This window comes from Bombina bombina, chromosome 8 (assembly GCF_027579735.1).
Source record: "Bombina bombina isolate aBomBom1 chromosome 8, aBomBom1.pri, whole genome shotgun sequence".
NCBI lineage: Eukaryota > Metazoa > Chordata > Amphibia > Anura > Bombinatoridae > Bombina > Bombina bombina.
Window position 1 is genome coordinate 171,308,370 of NC_069506.1, and position 22,075 is coordinate 171,330,444.

The 22,075-nt window shown below is 39.8% G+C and overlaps 1 protein-coding gene across 1 annotated transcript; it reads left to right on the plus strand.

Moving 5' to 3' along the window:
• Positions 1–6,254: 6,254 nt before the first annotated feature.
• Positions 6,255–19,309, plus strand: TMEM86B (transmembrane protein 86B). Its single transcript, XM_053689939.1, has 3 exons — positions 6,255–6,377; positions 11,548–11,806; positions 18,882–19,309. Exons 1-3 carry the CDS (start codon positions 6,327–6,329, stop codon positions 19,307–19,309), a joined length of 738 nt encoding a protein of 245 aa, XP_053545914.1. The 5' UTR covers positions 6,255–6,326.
• The last annotated feature ends 2,766 nt before the right edge of the window (positions 19,310–22,075 follow it).

Sequence of the window (22,075 nt, forward strand, 5' to 3'; positions counted from 1 at the left end):
TTCAGCATGCACAGTTGCAACAGTCTGAGGTGAAACCTGGCAAAGGAAATGATGCTGGACACCATGAGACCAATCACCTCCCTACACCAAGCCACAGATGGCCTTAAGGAGGTCTGGAGGGCAAGACATGTTGAAGCTAGCCTGCAACATCTCTGGTCTGTTAGAAAAATTCTCATGTGTATGGAGACTATTATAGTACCTAGGAATTCCACCCTGGTGCTCAATACAAGAAAACTCTCTCTAGATTTATCTTCCATCCATGGGATCGAAGAAGACAGAGGATAATTCTGAATGGTCCACTCTCCGAAAAACTTTTTGGAGAATGCTGCGTTGGCCGAAAATCAAACCCGGGTCAACTACTTGGAAGGCAGTTATGCTCACCACTATACCAGCTAGACCAAACAGAAGATCAATAAACTGGAAGTGCTGGTCCAGGAACGCAAACCCTAGGAACTGGAAGTGGTCCTTAAGGATTGGTACATGAAGGGAGCATCCTTCAGATCTATCATGGTCATTAACTGCCCTTCTCGAATGAGGGGAAGAATTGACCTATTGTCTCCCTCTTGAATGAGGGGACATTTAAAAACTTGTTTAAGCACTTCAGGTTTAAATCGGATGGAACATTCCCTTCTTCTTTGGAACCATGAAAAGGTTTGAAAAGTATCCAAAACCTCTCACTGCGATAGGCACCGGGACTCCTAATATAACAGATCCTGTACGCACCCCAGAATGGCCTCCTCCTTTCTGATCAGGAAGACAGGAGTGAGAAGAGGAACTGCCCTTGGGTGGCTGGGACTTGAAACCTACTTGTGACCCTGAACAATGACCACCAGGACCCATGGATCCTGCACGTCCCTGAACCAAGCGACTGAAAAGAGTGACAGATTGCCCCCTACATGATCCAGAAGAGGACCGGGGATAGCCCTTTTATGCCAACTTAGACTCAGCAAGCTTCTTGCTCTGCTTGGATTTATTCCAGGACTGAGCTGGCTTCCAAGATCTCTTGGTTTGCTCAGGCTTAGCGGAGGACTGCTGACATGGGCTTTATCAAAATGAAAAGAATGTAAATTGTCCCTTAGACTTGTTTATATTCTCTAGCGGTAGAAGGGCACCCTTGCCCCCTGTGACCGTGGAGATAGAGTCCAGGCCTGGACCAAACCAATCATTCCCTTAAAGGGAAGGGAAAGAAGTCTAGACTTAGATGTCATATCCGCAGACCATGACTTCAGCCAGAGCCCGACAGGCCTGAACAGAAAAGACTGAAGCCTTAGCATTTAGGCGAATAATCTGCCTATTAGCATCACAGATAAAAGAATTAGCAACCCTCAAGGCCGTAAAGCTTTCCTATGTAAAGTCGTGGGGACCTCTCCACCCCGATCAATCCTATCAGGTTCACACCAGAAGGTAGTTTCTCCAGCAACCACGGCAACAGCCGTCTCCGGTTGAAACAAATATCCTGTATGTTGAAAACAACTGTCTTAACAGAGTTTCCATCCTTTATCCATGGGCTCTTAAAACGAAGAGCTATCCTCAAATGGGATAGTAATATGTTTAGCAAGGGTGAAGATAGCACCATCCCTTTTAGGGACGAAACCTCACAACTCCATTGAGAGTCCAGGGCCGGGAATGATTTGTTAAAGGGAGAAGAAAGGAACAATCCAGTACCATTCATTCTTAATATGTTCGCCATCTAACAGGAGCAGGGAAGGGTAAAGTACTACCCTGTCCTCAAACTCTATCCCATTTAAAAAAAATAAAGGTTCCTCAGGCAACTTGGCCTCTGGAACCACTGAGTTCGTCAAAAAACTTCCTTTAGAAAAAAGTGCAAATTCCTAAAACTAAAGTCTGGTTCCTCCACAGCTGGAGGTTTAGAGGCAGCAGACTCCGACCCAGAATGTTCATACTCTGAAGTCACAGAAAGAACTTCATCTTCTGATAACCCTATCAGTTAAATCCAATAAATTATCTGATGTACTCTGGGAAGGAGTGCAATATGTAACCTTTCGCTTGCGCTTAGCAGGGCGAGGTAAAGCATTAAAGGCCACAGACACCACCATCTGAGCTGCGCAGTAATGCTTGATGAAAAAAATGGCACCTCCAGATGGAGGATCAGCAATGCTATGGGAAACTGCATGTGTAGAGAGATAAGCATGTAGGGTACGCACCTCACTGGACGACAACCCCTCAGAGGTGGTTGGCTCAGTGGTATCAAACATGTTTGATATTACAGTATCACATTATGAAGGCATATGGAACATAATTAAGGGGACGGTAAGGCCTCCTCACATTATAAACAGGAATTACTCTTAAGGAATAGAGGGCGTGCCCTCTAAGTAACAGCACAAAACATTATTTTATTTAAAAAAAAACTGCACCTTTATATCCCAATGGCTGTGGCACTCACCACCTCCCATGACCCAGACAGTACAGAGAGCTAGGACTCCTCTCTGATAGACACATGATCAGGAAAGAGGGAAGAATTATATGGTGTACAATGCAGGACCGTCCCTGCTATGAGAAAAAACGTGCCAAGCTTGTAAGCTGCATGGCTCTTAAAGTGAAAGGGAAACCTGTATATCCGATAACAGCCTATGAGCCCATAACATCTCACACATAAAAGCATCATAAAATCAAATAAAGATATAAGATTATTCCCCCCCCCCCCCGTTCAATAATCCCCCTCTGGAGATATTAACCCTTGATTCTATACAGATAAAGAGTCACACTGTGACCCTGTCTTCTAGCATTATCATACATGTATAAAAAAAATATGAAACAATCTTACCAGAATCTATGCCGTGGAACAGGGACATGGCTTTTCAAGTGTGACAGGTTAGTAGCATATCCTGACATGGACTTGAGTTTTGCTGCCTGCTTTCTGCTCTCGTCAACGCTGATTGCCTATGGAGCGGTTAATCTGAGTCGGGATGGTTTTGCAGAGATGACACTCCCTGCATCTCTGGACTCTAACTTTCACCCATGCTCTCACTGAGAGACTGACAGGACTACTTAAAACTCCAGTCCCATAAGAGACTACTCCGATTGATCCAACACTTCTCTGCCAACCTCCTGTGACGAAAGGCAAAGAATGACTAGGGGGATGAGGGGAGTGGGGGAGGTATTTAAGCCTTTGGCTGGAGTGTCTTTGCCTCCTCCTGGTGGCCAGGTTCTTAATTGCCACAAGTAATGAATGAAGCAGTGGACTCTCATCCCATTAAGATGGAAATTTCAAGACACTGGCAGCCTTCCATCCTAGTTGCTACACCTTCCTTCCTCCATTTTCAGCATATTGTCTTTCTCCTTTTTCAGTTTGAAATAATAAAAGAGAGACATTTTCAGTTAATGAGTATTCAAATATAACAGTTACTAGTACTAAAGCCTGTGTACACGGGCCATTTTTTGCAGTACAGCGGTCCCACCCCTTGCTCTCCCCCCCCCTCTCTTTTGCTCTCTCTCCCCCCTCTCTTTTGCTTTCTCTCCCCCCTCTCTTTTGCTTACTCTCTCCCCCCTCTCTTTTGCTTACTCTATCCCCCCTCTCTTTTGCTTACTCTCTCCCCCCTCTCTTTTGCTTACTCTCTCCCCCCTCTCTTTTGCTTACTCTCTCCCCCCTCTCTTTTGCTTACTCTCTCCCCCCTCTCTTTTGCTTACTCTCTCCCCCCCTCTTTTGCGCTCTCTATCCCCTCTTTTGCTCTCTCTCTCCCCTCTTTGGTTCTCTCCCCTCTTTTGCTCTCTGCTCCTTGGCTCGCTTTCCTCTTTTGCTCTCTCTCTCTTCCCCCTCTTTGGCTCTCTCTCCCCCCCCTTTGGCTCTCTCCCCCCTCTATTTGGCCCTTCTCCCACCCTCTCTGGCCCTTCTCCCACCCTCTCTGGCTCTGTCTTTCAAACCCTTTGCCTATCTGGCCACGCCCCCTTCGCGGCACCCTGCCCGGCCACGCCCCATCATGGTGACACCCGCCCGACCATGCCCCTCGTCGCACCCAGTCACGCCCCCATCGCGATGCTCCCGTCGGCCACGCCCCCATCGCGATGCTCCCGTCGGCCACACCCCCTGACACTCCGCTTCAGCCTTGCTCTGTGCTGAGTGCTGAGTGTCAGGATCCAAACGGCCAGGTATGTTTGTCACGTACAGTCTCTACTGCATCTGACAAACATACTTGGCCATTTATTATATAGGATATAGGCAGACAGATTTAACATGGGTTAGTAGAAGTTTCCTATGTGTTAAACCCTATTTAGTGCAGCGGTGTAGATTTGCTAGCTTTACAATTACCTGATATAATGAATTACAGCATGTTATGTTTTGACTATAATGGCACTTTAAGAGCTATTTCATAATATGTGCATTTATTCTTCTAGTTTTCAAACAGCAGAGAAGATTCAAAGTTTCAAATTTCCATTTAAAATTTTGTAGATCATAATACATTTATATATCAGACATCATCATTTTTGAGCTCTTTGCTAATTTTCAATTAAATGTAAAGGTTTTACAGAGGTATATGCAGTATACTCCGTTACTTACTAGCACTGCATATTTTCTCTTATCGTGATTGAATCATGAAAGAAACAATTTTCGGGTTTTAATATCCCTTTAATAACAGAGCAGCAATTTTTGTTCTCTTGGTATCTTTATTTGAAAAGCAGAGATGTAAGTTTAGGAGCCGGCCCATTTTTAGTTCAGCACCTGGGTAGCACTTGCTGATTGGTGGTTACATTAGCCACCATTAGCTACCCAGAGTGCTGAACAAAACATAATACATTTTTATATTTACAAAACACACATTATATGTTTTGAAAATATGCCCCCTCCACATTGCTGAGATTCACATTCACTGGCGATGTGCTCGGAATGTTCAAGTGCAGCAAGCCCTATACTTTCCTACAGAAGGCATCACCACTCATCAGTACAGTTAGGGCTAGCTCAGTTTTTCACAAAGCGAAAGCGTTCCAAGATTGGCCAGTCAGAAATGAACATGTCTCGGCTGACCTGGCAATCTTTTAAACATTGGACCCCATATCACCTGCAATTTAAATTTTTGTGACAAATAGGTACAGTAAATATATAATGACATTATAAAAATAGTTTATATTCATGCTTAATTTACACAATGAGGCATTTCTTATTTCAAATTTGCTTTAATACAATTGACCTTTGGAAATGTAAAAAAAAAAAAAAATGTTTCCATGTGGACATAAATTTAGTACACAATGGAGATAAATCCTATTTATTTTAATGCTAAACACAGAAGTAGTCATCTCCAGTACAGATTATCAGTAGTGGACTTTGGTTTGAAAAGGCCATAAAACTGTTGAAGGAACAAAAGATTAAGTAAAATGCACATAATTTTAAACAGCAATTTACCACACACCCACAACTATACATTCTAGCTTTTATACACCTAACCTTTCCTTCTAGAATTAGCAACAGTTCAAGTACTTTTGTAAAGCTTTTTTTTTTAACCCCTTGAGTGCTCATGACGGCTGTGAGCCGTCGCAGAGTTTACCACTCTGGTGCTAACGACGGCTGAGAGTCGTCGCTAGCACTCTCCAACCTTGAGGGAGATCTGGGGGCTCCTACCCCAGCGATCGGGCCTGCATAGTGACCGGCATCGCCGGGGCTTCACGTTATGCGCTGTGACGTCACGCGCAATAACGTGATTATGTCACCGCGCAACTTTATTTATACTTAACAAGCAGGGTGCATGCTGCTTAGAAGCCTGTATCTCAGACCCCCAAGACCCACCATTGGAAAGGTAATTGTCTAACCTTTCAAAAAGTCTTGGGGATCTGAAAAAAAAAAAAGTTAAAAAAATTTTGTTCAAAAAATAAAAAAACTTAAAAATCTTAGCACCCAGGTGTGAAAGTGTTTAGCACTCAAAGGGTTAAACTATACTGCTAAATGTAATACAAATTAGAAGACAGATTTTAAAAATCCAAATGAAATAAAAGTACCATATATATCTTAATACATTTTTTTGCTTCAACTGTATAAAAATGGTATAACCCACAATGTAGAAAGTATGTATATTAGAGCTCAGCCTGACAAAGTTAGATTTTGTTTTCTTTCTTGTTTATAACAAAAGGGCAAGGAGAAAAAAACCTGGAATTATAACAGGAAGAACATTAGAGCTCTTTGTACAGATGGATAAGGCTCCTCGTTATCAGTAAAAATACACTTTGGATATGTTAAAAGTCCAGTTCAACAGCTGAGGGATTAAAGTGTAACTGGCTTTTAAACTGTATGTATTGTATATTAAATTGTTTCATTCTTTAATTACACTGCAAATAAACTTCACCCGATTTGCAACCTATTTTGTAAACTCTATGAGAATATGGATATTTTAGAGACTGATTCAAGATATAAGAAAACCTCCTTGGCAACTGTAAGTATTTCCATCATACAGCCAGCAATTGGTGACTGTAAAGAGAGAGAGGATTTATATATTCATGTTTTTTTACCCTTTTGACAATAAATGTGTAATATTGTAAATGACAGATTTCTTTAGAAAAGTAACAGAGTGCTGCCAGCTTTTATTATGCACATGGATAAAATTGTTGCTAATAACGGCCTCTTAGTAATCTGTGAAAGTGTCTATTAAAATTTATAGTATGTTCTATAAGATCCACTATTTAAAACTGAATTCTAAATAGGAAAAACGTAATCTTATATAATCTAATTGGTTGCCAAAAAATGGGTATAAAAAGGAGACAGGATGACATTCTTTGTAAAGTGTATATGTTAAACAACTATCTTATGCTGTTAACCTTAAAGGGACAGTAAAGTCATAATTAGACATTCATGATTTAGACAGAGCATACCATTTTAAACAACTTTCCAATTTAGTTGTATTTATTTTGCTTCCTTCTCTTGTTATCCTTTACTGAAATGTTTATCTAGGAAAACTCAGGAGCAGCAAAGTACCTAGGTTCTAGCTGCTGATTGGTGCCTGCATATATATATATATATATATATATATATATATACCAATTTTCATTGGTTGTTAGAAATCAGTAGTGCATTGCTGCTCCTTCAACAAATGATACCAAGAGAATAAAACATATTTGATAATAAAAGTAATTTGGAATGTTGTTTAAAATTGTATGTTCTATCTGAATCATGAAAGAATTTGTTTGGGTTTCATGTCCCTTTAAACCTCAGATATAACATGCGATTTTAAGCAGCTTTCCAATCAATTCTGTTATCTGATTTGATTTGCTCTCTTTGTATCCTCTTTTGAAAAGAATACCTATATAGGGTAAGCTAGCTGCTAATTGGTGGCTGCACATATATGTGTATTGTCATTTGCTCATCCGATGTGTTCAGCTAGCCCCCAGAAGTGCATTGCTCCTCCTTCAACAAATGATAACAAAGAATAAAGCACATTTGATAAAATAAGTCAATTGGAAAGTCGTTTAAATTGTATGCTCTATCTGAATCATGAAAGAAAAAAAAATTGTGTTTCATGTCTCTTTAAGGAGTACAAAAACTTAAACATGTAACTCTAGGTTTTCAGATATACACATAATGTTTTCATTAAATGCAAGGTGTTGTTTCTATATACGTTACCCTAGTATGTCTGAAAAGCAAGGCCTTGCACTGTAATGTATTTCCTATGTCTTTATCTCTAGATTCTACTTCCTTATGGGACAATTATATTTGAGGCCTTAATGGCCTTTTCTAGTCTTCCTTACCATGTACAGTTTTCACCTGAGTTGCCTATATGTGGGTTTTGGTGTGATGAAAAACCCAAAATGTCTAACCAAAATGTTCGCTTTTTTTATTTGCCCATATTCAAACATTACGTTGCACTATATATTATGTAAAAAAAAATATACTACCCCCCCAACTCCCTTACACTTTCAAATTTAAATATTGAACAATAATGCTTTCATTTTTTTAACATTTGCTTTTTGCAAACCTATGTATTAGTCATGTGTTTTTAGGGTTGAACAAGCACTTGGTCAGACAGGATGACGTATATTTCTGGGATTGATTAGTAAACTTTTGAGAAGAATTGCCTGGTATCTTGGTGCTGGGCTTTCTTTAGGAAAGGGTTCAAATGATATATAAGGGTTCAAATGATATATAGTATACTACAGCAGACATCCTCAAACTTGGCCCTTAAGAGGTTTTGGAACTATATTTCCCATGATGCTCAGCCAGCTGATATGCTGGCTGAGCATCATGGGAAATGTAGTTCCTAAACCTCTGAAGGGTTAAGTTTGAGGATGTCTGTACTACAGAATATATAAATCCAATTAGAAAGGCATAGTAAGCTAAAAGAGACTGCACAGTGGGTACTATTCATCATATAAGTATGGCTTTTGTACAGCGTTCTTCATTCTCAGTTGAGTGCTTATCGCTTTTATTTTCACATTGGCAAATTATTGTTGGTGTAAGAGTAATGAGGGAGAACCAGGTGTGGATATGAATACATCTGGAATTGCTTGTTTTCTAGTACAATGATTTCTGTGCTGGACGGTCTAAGGGTTCAGTTAAAATGATACAGCACAGCATAAGGCCAGCCTAGTAGGCTGACATGCTAATCAGTCATTTTACTAATGAGGGGGGTTTCATTTAATTCTCGAACCCAGGCAGCACAATATCTTAAGCTGCCCTTGCATATTTCTCATCTGTGAAAGGTAGAGTGAGTGAAAAGAGACTAGCTAACAAGATAGTCTGTTTCAAACCATTTAGATATCAGTATGTATCTTATCAATGTTGATATTTCATTGATTTTATTTTAGTTAAAGGGACAGTCTAGTCAAAATTAAACTTTCATGATTCAGATAGGGCAAGCGATTTGAAAATCTTTCCAATTTACTTTATAATCAAATTTGCTTTGTTTTCTTGGTATTCTTTGTTGAAAGATAAGCCTAGGTAGGCTTATATGCTAATTTCTAAGTCATTGAAGGCCACCTCTTACCTCAGAGCATTTTCACAGTTTGTAACCTTTAGTCAGCGATAGTTCATGTGTACTATATAGATAACATTATTCTCACTCCCGAGAAGAAATTTATTGTAATATAACAAGGTTATATCAATATACTTTTTACTTCTGTGATTACCTTGTATCTAAGCCTTAGCAGACTGCCCCCTTATATCAGTTCTTTTGACAGACTTACATTTTAGCCAATCAGTGCTGACTCATAAATAACTCCACGGGAGTAAGCACAATGTTATCTATATGGCACACGTGAACTAGCGCTGTCTAGCTGTTAAAAATTGTCAAAATGCACTAAAATAAGAGTCGGCCTTCAAGTGCTTACAAATTAGCATATGAAATCTATAAATTGTTGGATGCGCCAAACTAATAGTGAAAGTGAAATATCAAATTGAAACACACTATTCAAAGTGTGGTGGAGCACTAAAGTGAATATACACTTGTATACTTATGAACACATATATATATATATATATATATATATATATATATATAAAACATTACAAAAATACAGTGCTTAAAGATATACAAAACTATACACAATGTAAACAATGTCAGCAAAATGTGTGCAACACCATGCAAGTGCTAATAAATTCATTTGAATAATTGAATCATATCATTCGTGGGTCCCACTGGATAGTTAAAACAGTCCCATGAACAGTCCAAGGGTTACAACAAAGCAAACGGCGAACAACTCCTTCCAAAACTTGCTGGTTAGCCAAGTGCGGTCAGATGAAACGTAAAAAAGAAGAAGGCGCCACAATAGTGCACAATCAATATGGTAGAACACACTGCCACACAAATACCAATATACTCACAGAATATCAAGCACTTGAGAAGTGCTACAACAGCCTCCTGGACCTTTAAAAGTCGTACAGATAACTTTCTCCTGGCACTCTACTCGATCAACTTGTCCTCTTGATGGAGACGCAGGTCCCTGTATATCAGGTCCTTCCGTATTGCTTATTGGGAAAAATAAAAGAAGCGACTCTACTCCAAAAGAGTCTAGATGCAATAGGTTAAAAATCCACAATTCGTGTGGATATCTCAAATAAAACAGTTGTGGATAAAGTCTCTTGTTTAAATGTAAAATACTTTATTTAAAGGGACACTGAACCCAAATTTTTTCTTTTGTGATTCAGATAGAGCATGCAATTTTAAACAACTTTCTTGTTTACTCCTATTATCATTTTTTCTTCGTTCTCTTGCTTTCTTTATTTGAAAATAAGGCATCTAAGCTATCTTTTGGTTCAGTACCATGGAAAGCACTTGTTTATTGGTAGGTGAATTTACCCACCAATCAGCAAGAACAGCACAGTGTGTTCACCAAAAATGGGCCGGCATCTAAACTTACATTCTTGCATTTCAAATAAAGATATCAAGAGAATGAAAAGAATTTGATAATAGGAGTAAATTAGAAAGTTGCTTAAAATTGCATGCTCTATCTGAATCATGATAGAAAAAATTTGGGTTCAGTGTCCCTTTAAACACACAACACTTTTCTCGGTCGTCAGTGACTGTTTCCTCAGCTATACATTACACTGATCTGATAACCTTTCCTATTCTACTTATATTTTCAATCTTTGCTCTACTAAGTTCATTGTAAATTTAGACGTTGCATATTCTAATAGTGTTGAGTAATCATTAGACAAAATATACAATTTATTTTAGAACCAATTAAGTCATATGAGTAAACATACCGTCTCTTGTTTCTTGTGTTTCAAAAATGATTCATCTATAAAGTCATGTTGAGAAGTTTAAAACTGCAGCATCAATTGTTTTGTTTAGTGGCCAAACTCTCTAATTCTAAAACAATACTTCAGTACTCCAATACTTGTAAAATAATTCTCCTTTGGTGAATTTTACATTTAATGCCTCTCTCTGCCTTCTTGTCTGATGCTGTGTGTAACCAATTCAATAAACAATAACTGCTTTACTGCCTTCCAATATTATAGTAAACACATTTAACTTAATAACAAAATATACTATATAGTGTTTAATTTCCTTCTAATAAGGTAAACTATCCATGTATTGATCACATATTAAAATAATACTTATGTCCTTTCCTCAGTGGCATACAAGCAACTGTACCTAAACTACTTGATAAATACAGTGATTGAGAAATACATGTTCTGTTTATGAAGAGAGGTTTATTTTTTTGTTACATTAAATTTCTTCTTGTACACCTTTTTTGTGTTTAAAGGGTATTGTAATTGGCAAGACAGAGCACGCTATGGTAGCAGTATTTGCCCTCTCGCATGCAAAACCTGTTTTTATGTTGGTATGAGATACTACATCTTGGAAAATGCTAAATCTTTCAGGAAAACTACAATGTTCTATGGATAAATAGATAGACCATATATCCTCAAACTTGGCCCTCCAGAGGTTTTGGAACTACATGTCCCATGATGCTCAGCTAGCATATCAGCTGGCTGCGCATCATGAGAAATGTAGTTCCAAAACTTCTGGAGGGCTAAGTTTGAGGATTTTTGAGATAGACAGATAAATATATTATGGCCTACAGTTATGCCTCTATGAATAATTGTTTGCTTGTTAAATGCTCCTATGTTAAATGCATATTAATTTAACTTCTCTTTTTTCCATGTAGGTAAGAAGTATTATACCAAAGTTACTACCTTTCCTGGCGACATGCAGTATTTACTTTGGGCTCTGGCTTCCACTTTCTGAGCCAAGCTGGTATAGTGCGTTCATTAAAAGCCTGCCCATTCTAAGCCTGGTTTTCTTTGTTGTAATCCACTCAGCAGGTCAAGGAAGGTTAAATTCATATAGAAAAAAGATCCTTTTGGGTCTGATATTCTCTGCAGCTGGTGATATATCCTTAATTTGGGAAGATTCTTTTCTTCTTGGTAAGTATGCTAGAATTCTTTGCATTACACATTTCTTTACAAATATGTGGCGAAATAAGTATCTATTAAGTTAGTGCAATATTAACTGATCTTATAACAGCATTTGCAGAAATCAAACACATGCTGTAATACCCAGAGCAATATGGAGAACTAAACATTAAAGTCAGTAACAAAAACGTGTCAATGTATATTAACAATTAACAATAAATAGTCATATTCATTAATTGCAGACCTTGGAGTATCAATAGACATGCAACAGATACATTACTCAAATCATTTTTTATGTAATAAGCACTTAAAGAGCTGCCACTGCCTCTGTTGAGTCTGAGCTCTTGTGAGTTTCACAGAAAACGCTTGCTGGTGCCTGACAGGCTCCATGAAAGGCCGCAGCTCAGCCTCTATACCTCCACTTAATTGACTTCAGCCAAATGGGTGTTCTGTGGCCAGGGATAGGCAAGGTGTCCGTACACAGACACTGGTGTCCGTGACTGGCCCTTGCTGTGTCCGCCATCCATTTTGCGGACACAGCAAGGAGGGAGGAGTAGAACAGATGAATGCTGGTCCTCACACCTCCTTGACCCAAGCGGCGCCACGCTTAGTAGTGGGAAAGTGAGGGAAGAATCAAGCTGCATGCAGTCAACTAACCGTGAGTCGTGACCCATCCCAATTCCTTGATCTGTGCGGCAGCGTGGTGCTGGTGTCTGTAGAAGACCGCTGCCTACTCTGATAAACCTTACGTAACCAAGTAAGTAACCAACCATGATGATCATGCAATTAACATCAAGGTGGGTGGGTTTGGTCAGGAGTTGCAGACTCTCAATATAACCAAAAAAAAAATAATGTAATACCACAAGCAGTCTTTATATAAATGTTGTTTCTCCAACATAGGTGTGTCCGGTCCACGGCGTCATCCTTACTTGTGGGATATTCTCTTCCCCAACAGGAAATGGCAAAGAGCCCAGCAAAGCTGGTCACATGATCCCTCCTAGGCTCCGCCTTCCCCAGTCATTCTCTTTGCCGTTGTACAGGCAACATCTCCACGGAGATGGCTTAGAGTTTTTTGGTGTTTAACTGTAGTTTTTATTATTCAATCAAGAGTTTGTTATTTTAAAATAGTGCTGGTATGTACTATTTACTCTGAAACAGAAAGGTGATGAAGATTTCTGTTTGTAAGAGGAAAATGATTTTAGCAACCGTTACTAAAATCGATGGCTGTTTCCACACAGGACTGTTGAGAGGAATTAACTTCAGTTGGGGGAAACAGTGAGCAGACTTTTGCTGCTTGAGGTATGACACATTTCTAACAAGACAATGTAATGCTGGAAGCCGTCATTTTCCCTATGGGATCCGGTAAGCCATTTTTATTACATAAGAAAAAAAGGGCTTCACAAGGGCTTTTAAGACTGTAGACATTTTCTGGGCTAAAACGATTGATATATAAGCATATTTTAATACTTCATAGCTTTGAGGAATTATTTTATTCTTGGGAATTATGTAAAATAACCGGCAGGCACTGTATTGGACACCTTATTCTCTAGGGGCTTTCCCTAATCATAGGCAGAGCCTCATTTTCGCGCCTCTATTGCGCACTTGTTTTTGGGAAGCATGACATGCAGATGCATGTGTGAGGAGCTCTGATACATAGAAAAGACTTTCTGAAGGCGTCATTTGGTATCGTATTCCCCTTTGGGCTTGGTTGGTTCTCAGCAAAGCAGATACCAGGGACTGTAAAGGGGTTAAATATAAAAACGGCTCCGGTTCCGTTATTTTAAGAGTTAAAGCTTTCAAATTTGGTGTGCAATACTTTTAAGGCATTAAGACACTGTGGTGAAATTTTGGTGAATTTTGAACAATTCCTTCATGCTTTTTCACATTTGCAGTAATAAAGTGTGTTCAGTTTAAAATTTAAAGTGACAGTAACGGTTTTATTTTAAAACGTTTTTTGTACTTTGTTATCAAGTTTATGCCTGTTTAACATGTCTGAACTACCAGATAGACTGTGTTCTGTATGTGGGGAAGCCAAGGTTCCTTCTCATTTAAATAGATGTGATTTATGTGACACAAAATTTAGAGAAAATGATGCCCAAGATGATTCCTCAAGTGAGGGGAGTAAGCATGGTACTGCATCATCCCCTCCTTCGTCTACACCAGTCTTGCCCACACAGGAGGCCCCTAGTACATCTAGTGCGCCAATACTCCTTACTATGCAACAATTAACGGCTGTAATGGATAATTCTATCAAAAACATTTTAGCCAAAATGCCCACTTATCAGCGAAAGCGCGACTGCTCTGTTTTAGAAAATACTGAAGAGCATGAGGACGCTGATGATATTGGTTCTGAAGTGCCCCTACACCAATCTGAGGGGGCCAGGGAGGTTTTGTCTGAGGGAGAAATTTCAGATTCAGGGAAAATTTCTCAACAAGCTGAACCTGATGTAATTACATTCAAATTTAAATTGGAACATCTCCGCGCCCTGCTTAAGGAGGTGTTATCTACTCTGGATGATTGTGAGAATTTGGTCATTCCAGAGAAATTATGTAAAATGGACAAGTTCCTAGAGGTCCCGGGGCCCCCCGAAGCTTTTCCTATACCCAAGCGGGTGGCGGACATTGTAAACAAAGAATGGGAAAGGCCCGGCATACCTTTCGTCCCTCCCCCTATATTTAAGAAATTGTTTCCTATGGTCGACCCCAGAAAGGACTTATGGCAGACAGTCCCCAAGGTCGAGGGGGCGTTTTCTACTCTAAACAAACGCACCACTATACCCATAGAAGATAGTTGTGCTTTCAAAGATCCTATGGATAAAAAATTAGAGGGTTTGCTTAAAAAGATGTTTGTTCAGCAAGGTTACCTTCTACAACCAATTTCATGCATTGTTCCTGTCACTACAGCAGCGTGTTTCTGGTTCGATGAACTAGAAAAGGCGCTCAATAAAGATTCTTCTTATGAGGAGATTTTGGACAGAATTCATGCTCTCAAATTGGCTAACTCTTTCACCCTAGACGCCACTTTGCAATTGGCTAGATTAGCGGCGAAAAATTCTGGGTTTGCTATTGTGGCGCGCAGAGCGCTTTGGCTAAAATCTTGGTCAGCGGATGCGTCTTCCAAGAACAAATTGCTTAACATTCCTTTCAAGGGGAAAACGCTGTTTGGCCCTGACTTGAAAGAGATTATTTCTGATATCACTGGGGGCAAGGGCCACGCCCTTCCTCAGGATAGGTCTTTCAAGGCCAAAAATAAACCTAATTTTCGTCCCTTTCGCAGAAACGGACCAGCCCCAAGTGCTACGTCCTCTAAGCAAGAGGGTAATACTTCTCAAGCCAAGCCAGCCTGGAGGCCAATGCAAGGCTGGAACAAAGGTAAGCAGGCCAAGAAACCTGCCACTGCTACCAAGACAGCATGAGATGTTGGCCCCCGATCCGGGACCGGATCTGGTGGGGGGCAGACTCTCTCTCTTCGCTCAGGCTTGGGCAAGAGATGTTCTGGATCCTTGGGCGCTAGAAATAGTCTCCCAAGGCTATCTTCTGGAATTCAAGGGGCTTCCCCCGAGGGGGAGGTTCCACAGGTCTCAATTGTCTTCCGACCACATAAAAAAACAGGCATTCTTACATTGTGTAGAAGACCTGTTAAAAATGGGAGTGATTCATCCTGTTCCATTAGGAGAACAAGGGATGGGGTTCTACTCCAATCTGTTCGTAGTTCCCAAAAAAGAGGGAACATTCAGACCAATCTTAGATCTCAAGATCCTAAACAAGTTTCTCAAGGTTCCATCGTTCAAAATGGAAACCATTCGAACAATTCTTCCTTCCATCCAGGAAGGTCAATTCATGACCACGGTGGATTTAAAGGATGCGTATCTACATATTCCTATCCACTAGGAACATCATCGGTTCCTAAGGTTCGCATTTCTGGACAAGCATTACCAGTTTGTGGCACTTCCGTTCGGATTAGCCACTGCTCCAAGAATTTTCACAAAGGTGCTAGGGTCCCTTCTAGCGGTGCTAAGACCAAGGGGCATTGCAGTAGTACCTTACTTGGACGACATTCTGATTCAAGCGTCGTCCCTTCCACAAGCAAAGGCTCACACGGACATTGTCCTGGCCTTTCTCAGATCTCACGGGTGGAAAGTGAACGTAGAAAAAAGTTCTCTATCTCCGTCAACAAGGGTTCCCTTCTTGGGAACAATAATAGACTCCTTAGAAATGAGGATTTTTCTGACAGAGGCCAGAAAATCAAAACTTCTAAACTCTTGTCAAATACTTCATTCTGTTCCTCTTCCTTCCATAGCGCAGTGCATGGAAGTAATAGGTTTGATGGTAGCAGCAATGGACATAGTTCCTTTTGCGCGAATTCATCTAAGACCATTACAACTGTGCATGCTCAGTCAGTGGAATGGGGATTATACAGACTTGTCTCCGACGATACAAGTAGATCAGAGGACCAGAGTTTCACTCCGTTGGTGGCTGTCCCTAGACAACCTGTCACAGGGGATGAGCTTCCGCAGACCAGAGTGGGTCATTGTCACGACCGACGCCAGTCTGGTGGGCTGGGGCGCGGTCTGGGGACCCCTGAAAGCTCAGGGTCTTTGGTCTCGGGAAGAATCTCTTCTCCCGATAAATATTCTGGAACTGAGAGCGATATTCAATGCTCTCAAGGCTTGGCCTCAGCTAGCAAAGGCCAAATTCATACGGTTTCAATCAGACAACATGACGACTGTTGCGTACATCAACCATCAGGGGGGAACAAGGAGTTCCCTGGCGATGGAAGAAGTGACCAAAATCATTCAATGGGCGGAGACTCACTCCTGCCACTTGTCTGCAATCCACATCCCAGGAGTGGAAAATTAGGAAGCGGATTTTCTGAGTCGTCAGACATTTCATCCGGGGGAGTGGGAACTCCATCCGGAAATCTTTGCCCAAATTACTCAGTTGTGGGGCATTCCAGACATGGATCTGATGGCCTCTCGTCAGAACTTCAAGGTTCCTTGCTACGGGTCCAGATCCAGGGATCCCAAGGCGACTCTAGTAGATGCACTAGTAGCACCTTGGACCTTCAAACTAGCTTATGTATTCCCGCCGTTTCCTCTCATCCCCAGTATATCTGTTGGTGTGAATCTAAAGGATTCCCTTGGGACAAGATAAAAATTCCTAAGATTCTATCCTTTCTTCAAGAAGGTTTGGAGAAAGGATTATCTGCAAGTTCCTTGAAGGGACAGATTTCTGCCTTGTCTGTGTTACTTCACAAAAAGCTGGCAGCTGTGCCAGATGTTCAAGCCTTTGTTCAGGCTCTGGTTAGAATCAAGCCTGTTTACAAACCTTTGACTCCTCCTTGGAGTCTCAATTTAGTTCTTTCAGTTCTTCAGGGGGTTCCGTTTGAACCCTTACATTCCGTTGATATTAAGTTATTATCTTGGAAAGTTTTGTTTTTGGTTGCAATTTCTTCTGCTAGAAGAGTTTCAGAATTATCTGCTCTGCAGTGTTCTCCTCCTTATCTGGTGTTCCATGCAGATAAGGTGGTTTTGCGTACTAAACCTGGTTTTCTTCCGAAAGTTGTTTCTAACAAGAACATTAACCAGGAGATAGTCGTGCCTTCTTTGTGTCCGAATCCAGTTTCAAAGAAGGAACGTTTGTTGCACAATTTGGACGTAGTTCGTGCTCTAAAATTCTATTTAGATGCTACAAAGGATTTTAGACAAACATCTTCCTTGTTTGTTGTTTATTCTGGTAAAAGGAGAGGTCAAAAAGCAACTTCTACCTCTCTCTCTTTTTGGCTTAAAAGCATCATCAGATTGGCTTACGAGACTGCCGGACGGCAGCCTCCTGAAAGAATCACAGCTCATTCCACTAGGGCTGTGGCTTCCACATGGGCCTTCAAGAACGAGGCTTCTGTTGATCAGATATGTAAGGCAGCGACTTGGTCTTCACTGCACACTTTTACTAAATTTTACAAATTTGATACTTTTGCTTCTTCTGAGGCTATTTTTGGGAGAAAGGTTTTGCAAGCCGTGGTGCCTTCCATCTAGGTGACCTGATTTGCTCCCTCCCTTCATCCGTGTCCTAAAGCTTTGGTATTGGTTCCCACAAGTAAGGATGACGCCGTGGACCGGACACACCTATGTTGGAGAAAACAGAATTTATGTTTACCTGATAAATTACTTTCTCCAACGGTGTGTCCGGTCCACGGCCCGCCCTGGTTTTTTAATCAGGTCTGATAATTTATTTTCTTTAACTACAGTCACCACGGTATCATATGATTTCTCCTATGCAAATATTCCTCCTTTACGTCGGTCGAATGACTGGGGAAGGCGGAGCCTAGGAGGGATCATGTGACCAGCTTTGCTGGGCTCTTTGCCATTTCCTGTTGGGGAAGAGAATATCCCACAAGTAAGGATGACGCCGTGGACCGGACACACCGTTGGAGAAAGTAATTTATCAGGTAAACATAAATTCTGTTTTTAAACTTGTTTGATTAGATGACTAATTTGTACTTGTGGAACTAGACCAGGGGCGTCCAACGTGCAGCCCAATTGACAGCAAAGTGTCGCTCTCCTGACTTATAGAAACATAGAATATGTCAGCAGATAAGAACCATTCGGCCTATCTAGTCTACCCAATTTTCTGAATACTTTCATTAGTTCCTGGCCTTATCTTATATCTAGCATAACCTTATGCCTATCCCATGCATGTTTAATCTACTTCACTGTCACTAACACTTCTGCTGGATGGCAAGTCCACCATGTATCCACTACCCTATCTGCAAAGAGATTTTTTTTTAATGTTTTTAATTTGAAATGTACCTTTGTGTCCTTCACTAACGTATGTACTTTGGAAAATGTCCGCCACAGCCTTGGTGCGTGCCTATCCCTGTCTGTGGCCATGGTTGTGATGGGCGGGGTTGGAGTTGGGTTTAGAGGCATGATTCGATGGTCCCTGGTTTGTCTTGAACCTTTTATTTTGATGTCAATTTAAAAGGTGGGACAGCAGATGTTAAATGACAAAGCAGAACAGTTGAGAACAGTCTTTGTAAAAAATGACTATTTGCATTGAAATCATGTTCCTTTCCCTTTTTTTTCAGGGATGATAATGTTTGGACTGGCACATCTTATGTACACAATCGCCTTTGGTCTACGTCCTCTAAATATCCGTGTCTTTATTGTCCTTGCACTCTTTTGCGCAACTTTTTACACTGTTACTTTACCTTATTTAAATGGACCTTTTGTATATATGGTAGGCGGATACAGCGCACTTATTGGTATCATGGCTTGGAGAGCACTAGCAAGAGTACGCATGACACACTACGTCTTCTCATGGGCATATTTTTCTGCTGGTTTGGGTTCCATCTTTTTTATGGTATCTGACTGTGTCCTAGCTGTTGACAAATTCTGCTTCCCTATTACAAATTCTCGTGCAATTATAATGGGGACATATTATGGTGCACAGATGCTGATCACACTGTCTGTTGCTGGGAGTTCTGAAGATGAATTTCGATGGAAGATGCAATAACCTAATTAATCAAAAGAGGCAAGAGAATGTTTCAACATCTTTTATACACAAAATTAAAACTGATATTAAAGTTTACATGACTATGTTCTATGCTGTTTAATATTAATGCATAGTTTGGTTTATTAATATTGTTGTTTGACTGGTTTATTGTGTTAGCAGTGCGCCTAGAATATACAGGTATCTGACTAAAATGCTGATTTTCATAAAATGTCAAGAGTAATGCAAATTTAATATATGCATGTTTAGTGACACAAGAAGCAACAAAAATGCAACTGAGATGCTTAAATGTGAGTGTTCTATGTAATCTTCTATACTATTTCCCTATACTTTCTTTGTGCTCTACTTACATAAGGTGAGCCCTGTGCCACTTCTAGAGGGAGATTACTCCCATTTAAAGCTTTTTCTTCTAGATATCTGGTAACCTCAATAGTTTGGGTTACAGAATATACGATTTAGTGCCCGAATTTTTAAAGCTGGCTAGCACGGCTATTGGCTAATAGGTGGAAATGTCAGATCAGGCCGCAGCAGAAATGTCAGAGGAGGCCGCAGCAAAGAAAAGGTACGTTAGTATACCTTTTAAAAGAGTCATCACTGAAGGTTCCATTTATTTTAAGTGCTGATAAATCGCAGCGTTTTTAAAATGTTAGGCTATACCATCACTTTAAATTAGGCACAATGGCCAAACTAATTAATGCATATTTAGGACAAACATTATATCAATGTAACCAGATGGTATAATCAATACGCACAAATATGAAATCTAGTAGTAAAATTGATGTATTCATTTTGTTGCAAAGCAATACACATGAATAGAAATTGGTGCTGTTTGCATACAAAACAGCAGTCTTACAGTTCACAAAGGAATGTTACAATATGGTTATCATAAGGACTACAATAGTGTGACTGGAAGCTTCACATACTATACATATGTGATGTTTATGGTGATTAGTATGCTCATAATATTAAGGAAGTATAGTGGTTTCATGCCAGCAAAAAAGAAAAATATTTGCAGACTGAAAATTGATTTTTTTTTTCTCGCACTGCAGTAGTCTATGGCACTTACCGCAATTGTGCTAGAATAGAGAGGTATAACAGCTACATAAAAGCAAATTCCGATTATCCTAATATTTTGAAGGTATAATCTAGATTTTATTAAAGACACAGAGACAAATATTTTTGCATTAATCTTTCTTTACTACTCAATGCAGCCTTTTAACCCTTTAAGGACACAGCTTTCAGTTTGCTCAATTGTTTTATGACGGAAAAATTCCGTCATATGTCCTTAAAAGGTTAAAGAACAATAACATTAAAGATAAATAACATAATACATAATAAGAAGCTAACAGAAGCTTATTATAATGAGAGAAAAAACAGCCAATCAGCACAGAGAATAGACTATAAACTGAGTACACAGCAAACACTCTCGCTCTTTCTAGTTGATGCTCAAAAAGAATAAAATATTAAGCATCATAAAAAAATCCAAAAAGTCCGAAACAACAAAGGATAACAAATGCCATTTTCCTGTAGAATTGATAGAAGGAGTTCCATGAACAGTTGAACTTGATCGAAGGCCAAATAGATGTCCAGAATTCAATGGCTGAATGATGAAACTTCTGAGTTGTAGGGAAGAATCCAGAAAATGAAAGTGGATTGAAATTACATGGATACTGTTAAAGACAAAAAATATTAATAACATACCATAATAAAGTAGGGTGGGAGAAAAAACACAATTATTTCTGAGGAAGGAAAATACTCGTCTCTGTGTCTTTAATAAAATCTAGATTATACCTTCAAAATATTAGGATAATCGGAATTTTATTACAAGACCAGAGACTCCTATTTTTGCAAGTTTAAAGCATATTAGGAAAATAAATTTAGAGAGGCATGTTGAATGGGTCTGAAATAAAATTGTTTAAAAATGGAATCAGAAGACCAATCTGCTGCAAGTAAAATTTGTTGGAGAGGAGCCGCTTTTAAAAAGGCATTTGAAGCAGCAGAACCTCTGACAGAATGCGCTGTGAAAGAAATGTTAATACCAGCCTCTTTCATGACCCATTTAACCCACCTAGCAATAGAAGTAGAAGTGATAGGAGCGTGAGGAGGAACAAAAGAAATTAGAAGTTGATTAAAATTAGTTTTTCTAAAAGTTAAGGTTCTAGATTCATATGACTTTAGGCATTCAACCACACACAGAGAAGGTTCGGAAGGAAGATAAGGATAGAAAATAGATGTAGACAAAGTTTTAGTTCTTCGAGAAAGAAAGAAGGTAACTCCTTCAGGAGAGAAACGTTTAGAGTTCCAATCTAAAGCTTTCACATCAGATACTCTTCTGAAAGAAATTAGACAAAAAAGAGTAGCAAGTTTAGCAGAAAGTTGTTTCATAGATAACAAATTATTATCAGGCCAAGATTTGAAAAGGGAAAAAATTAGGTCAACATCCCAGAAAAACTCGTGTTTGGGAACAGGAGTACGTTTTAATCTAATGGCTTTAAGTATTCTACAAACTAAAGGGTGCTTGCCGACAGGGAGGTTGTTAATTAAATTATGTCTGGCCGAAATAGCTGACCTATGTACATTAATGGTTCTGTAAGTCAGACCTGAGTCAAAAAGATGGGAAAAATAATTAACAATATCGTTTAAATCAGAAGAAATGGGATCCAAGTTCCTGCGCAGGCACCAGCTAGACCACCTTGACCATGCGGCAAAATAACATTTGCGGGTACCTGGGGCCCAGGAATCTTGAATGAGGGACCTAGCTCCCTCCAA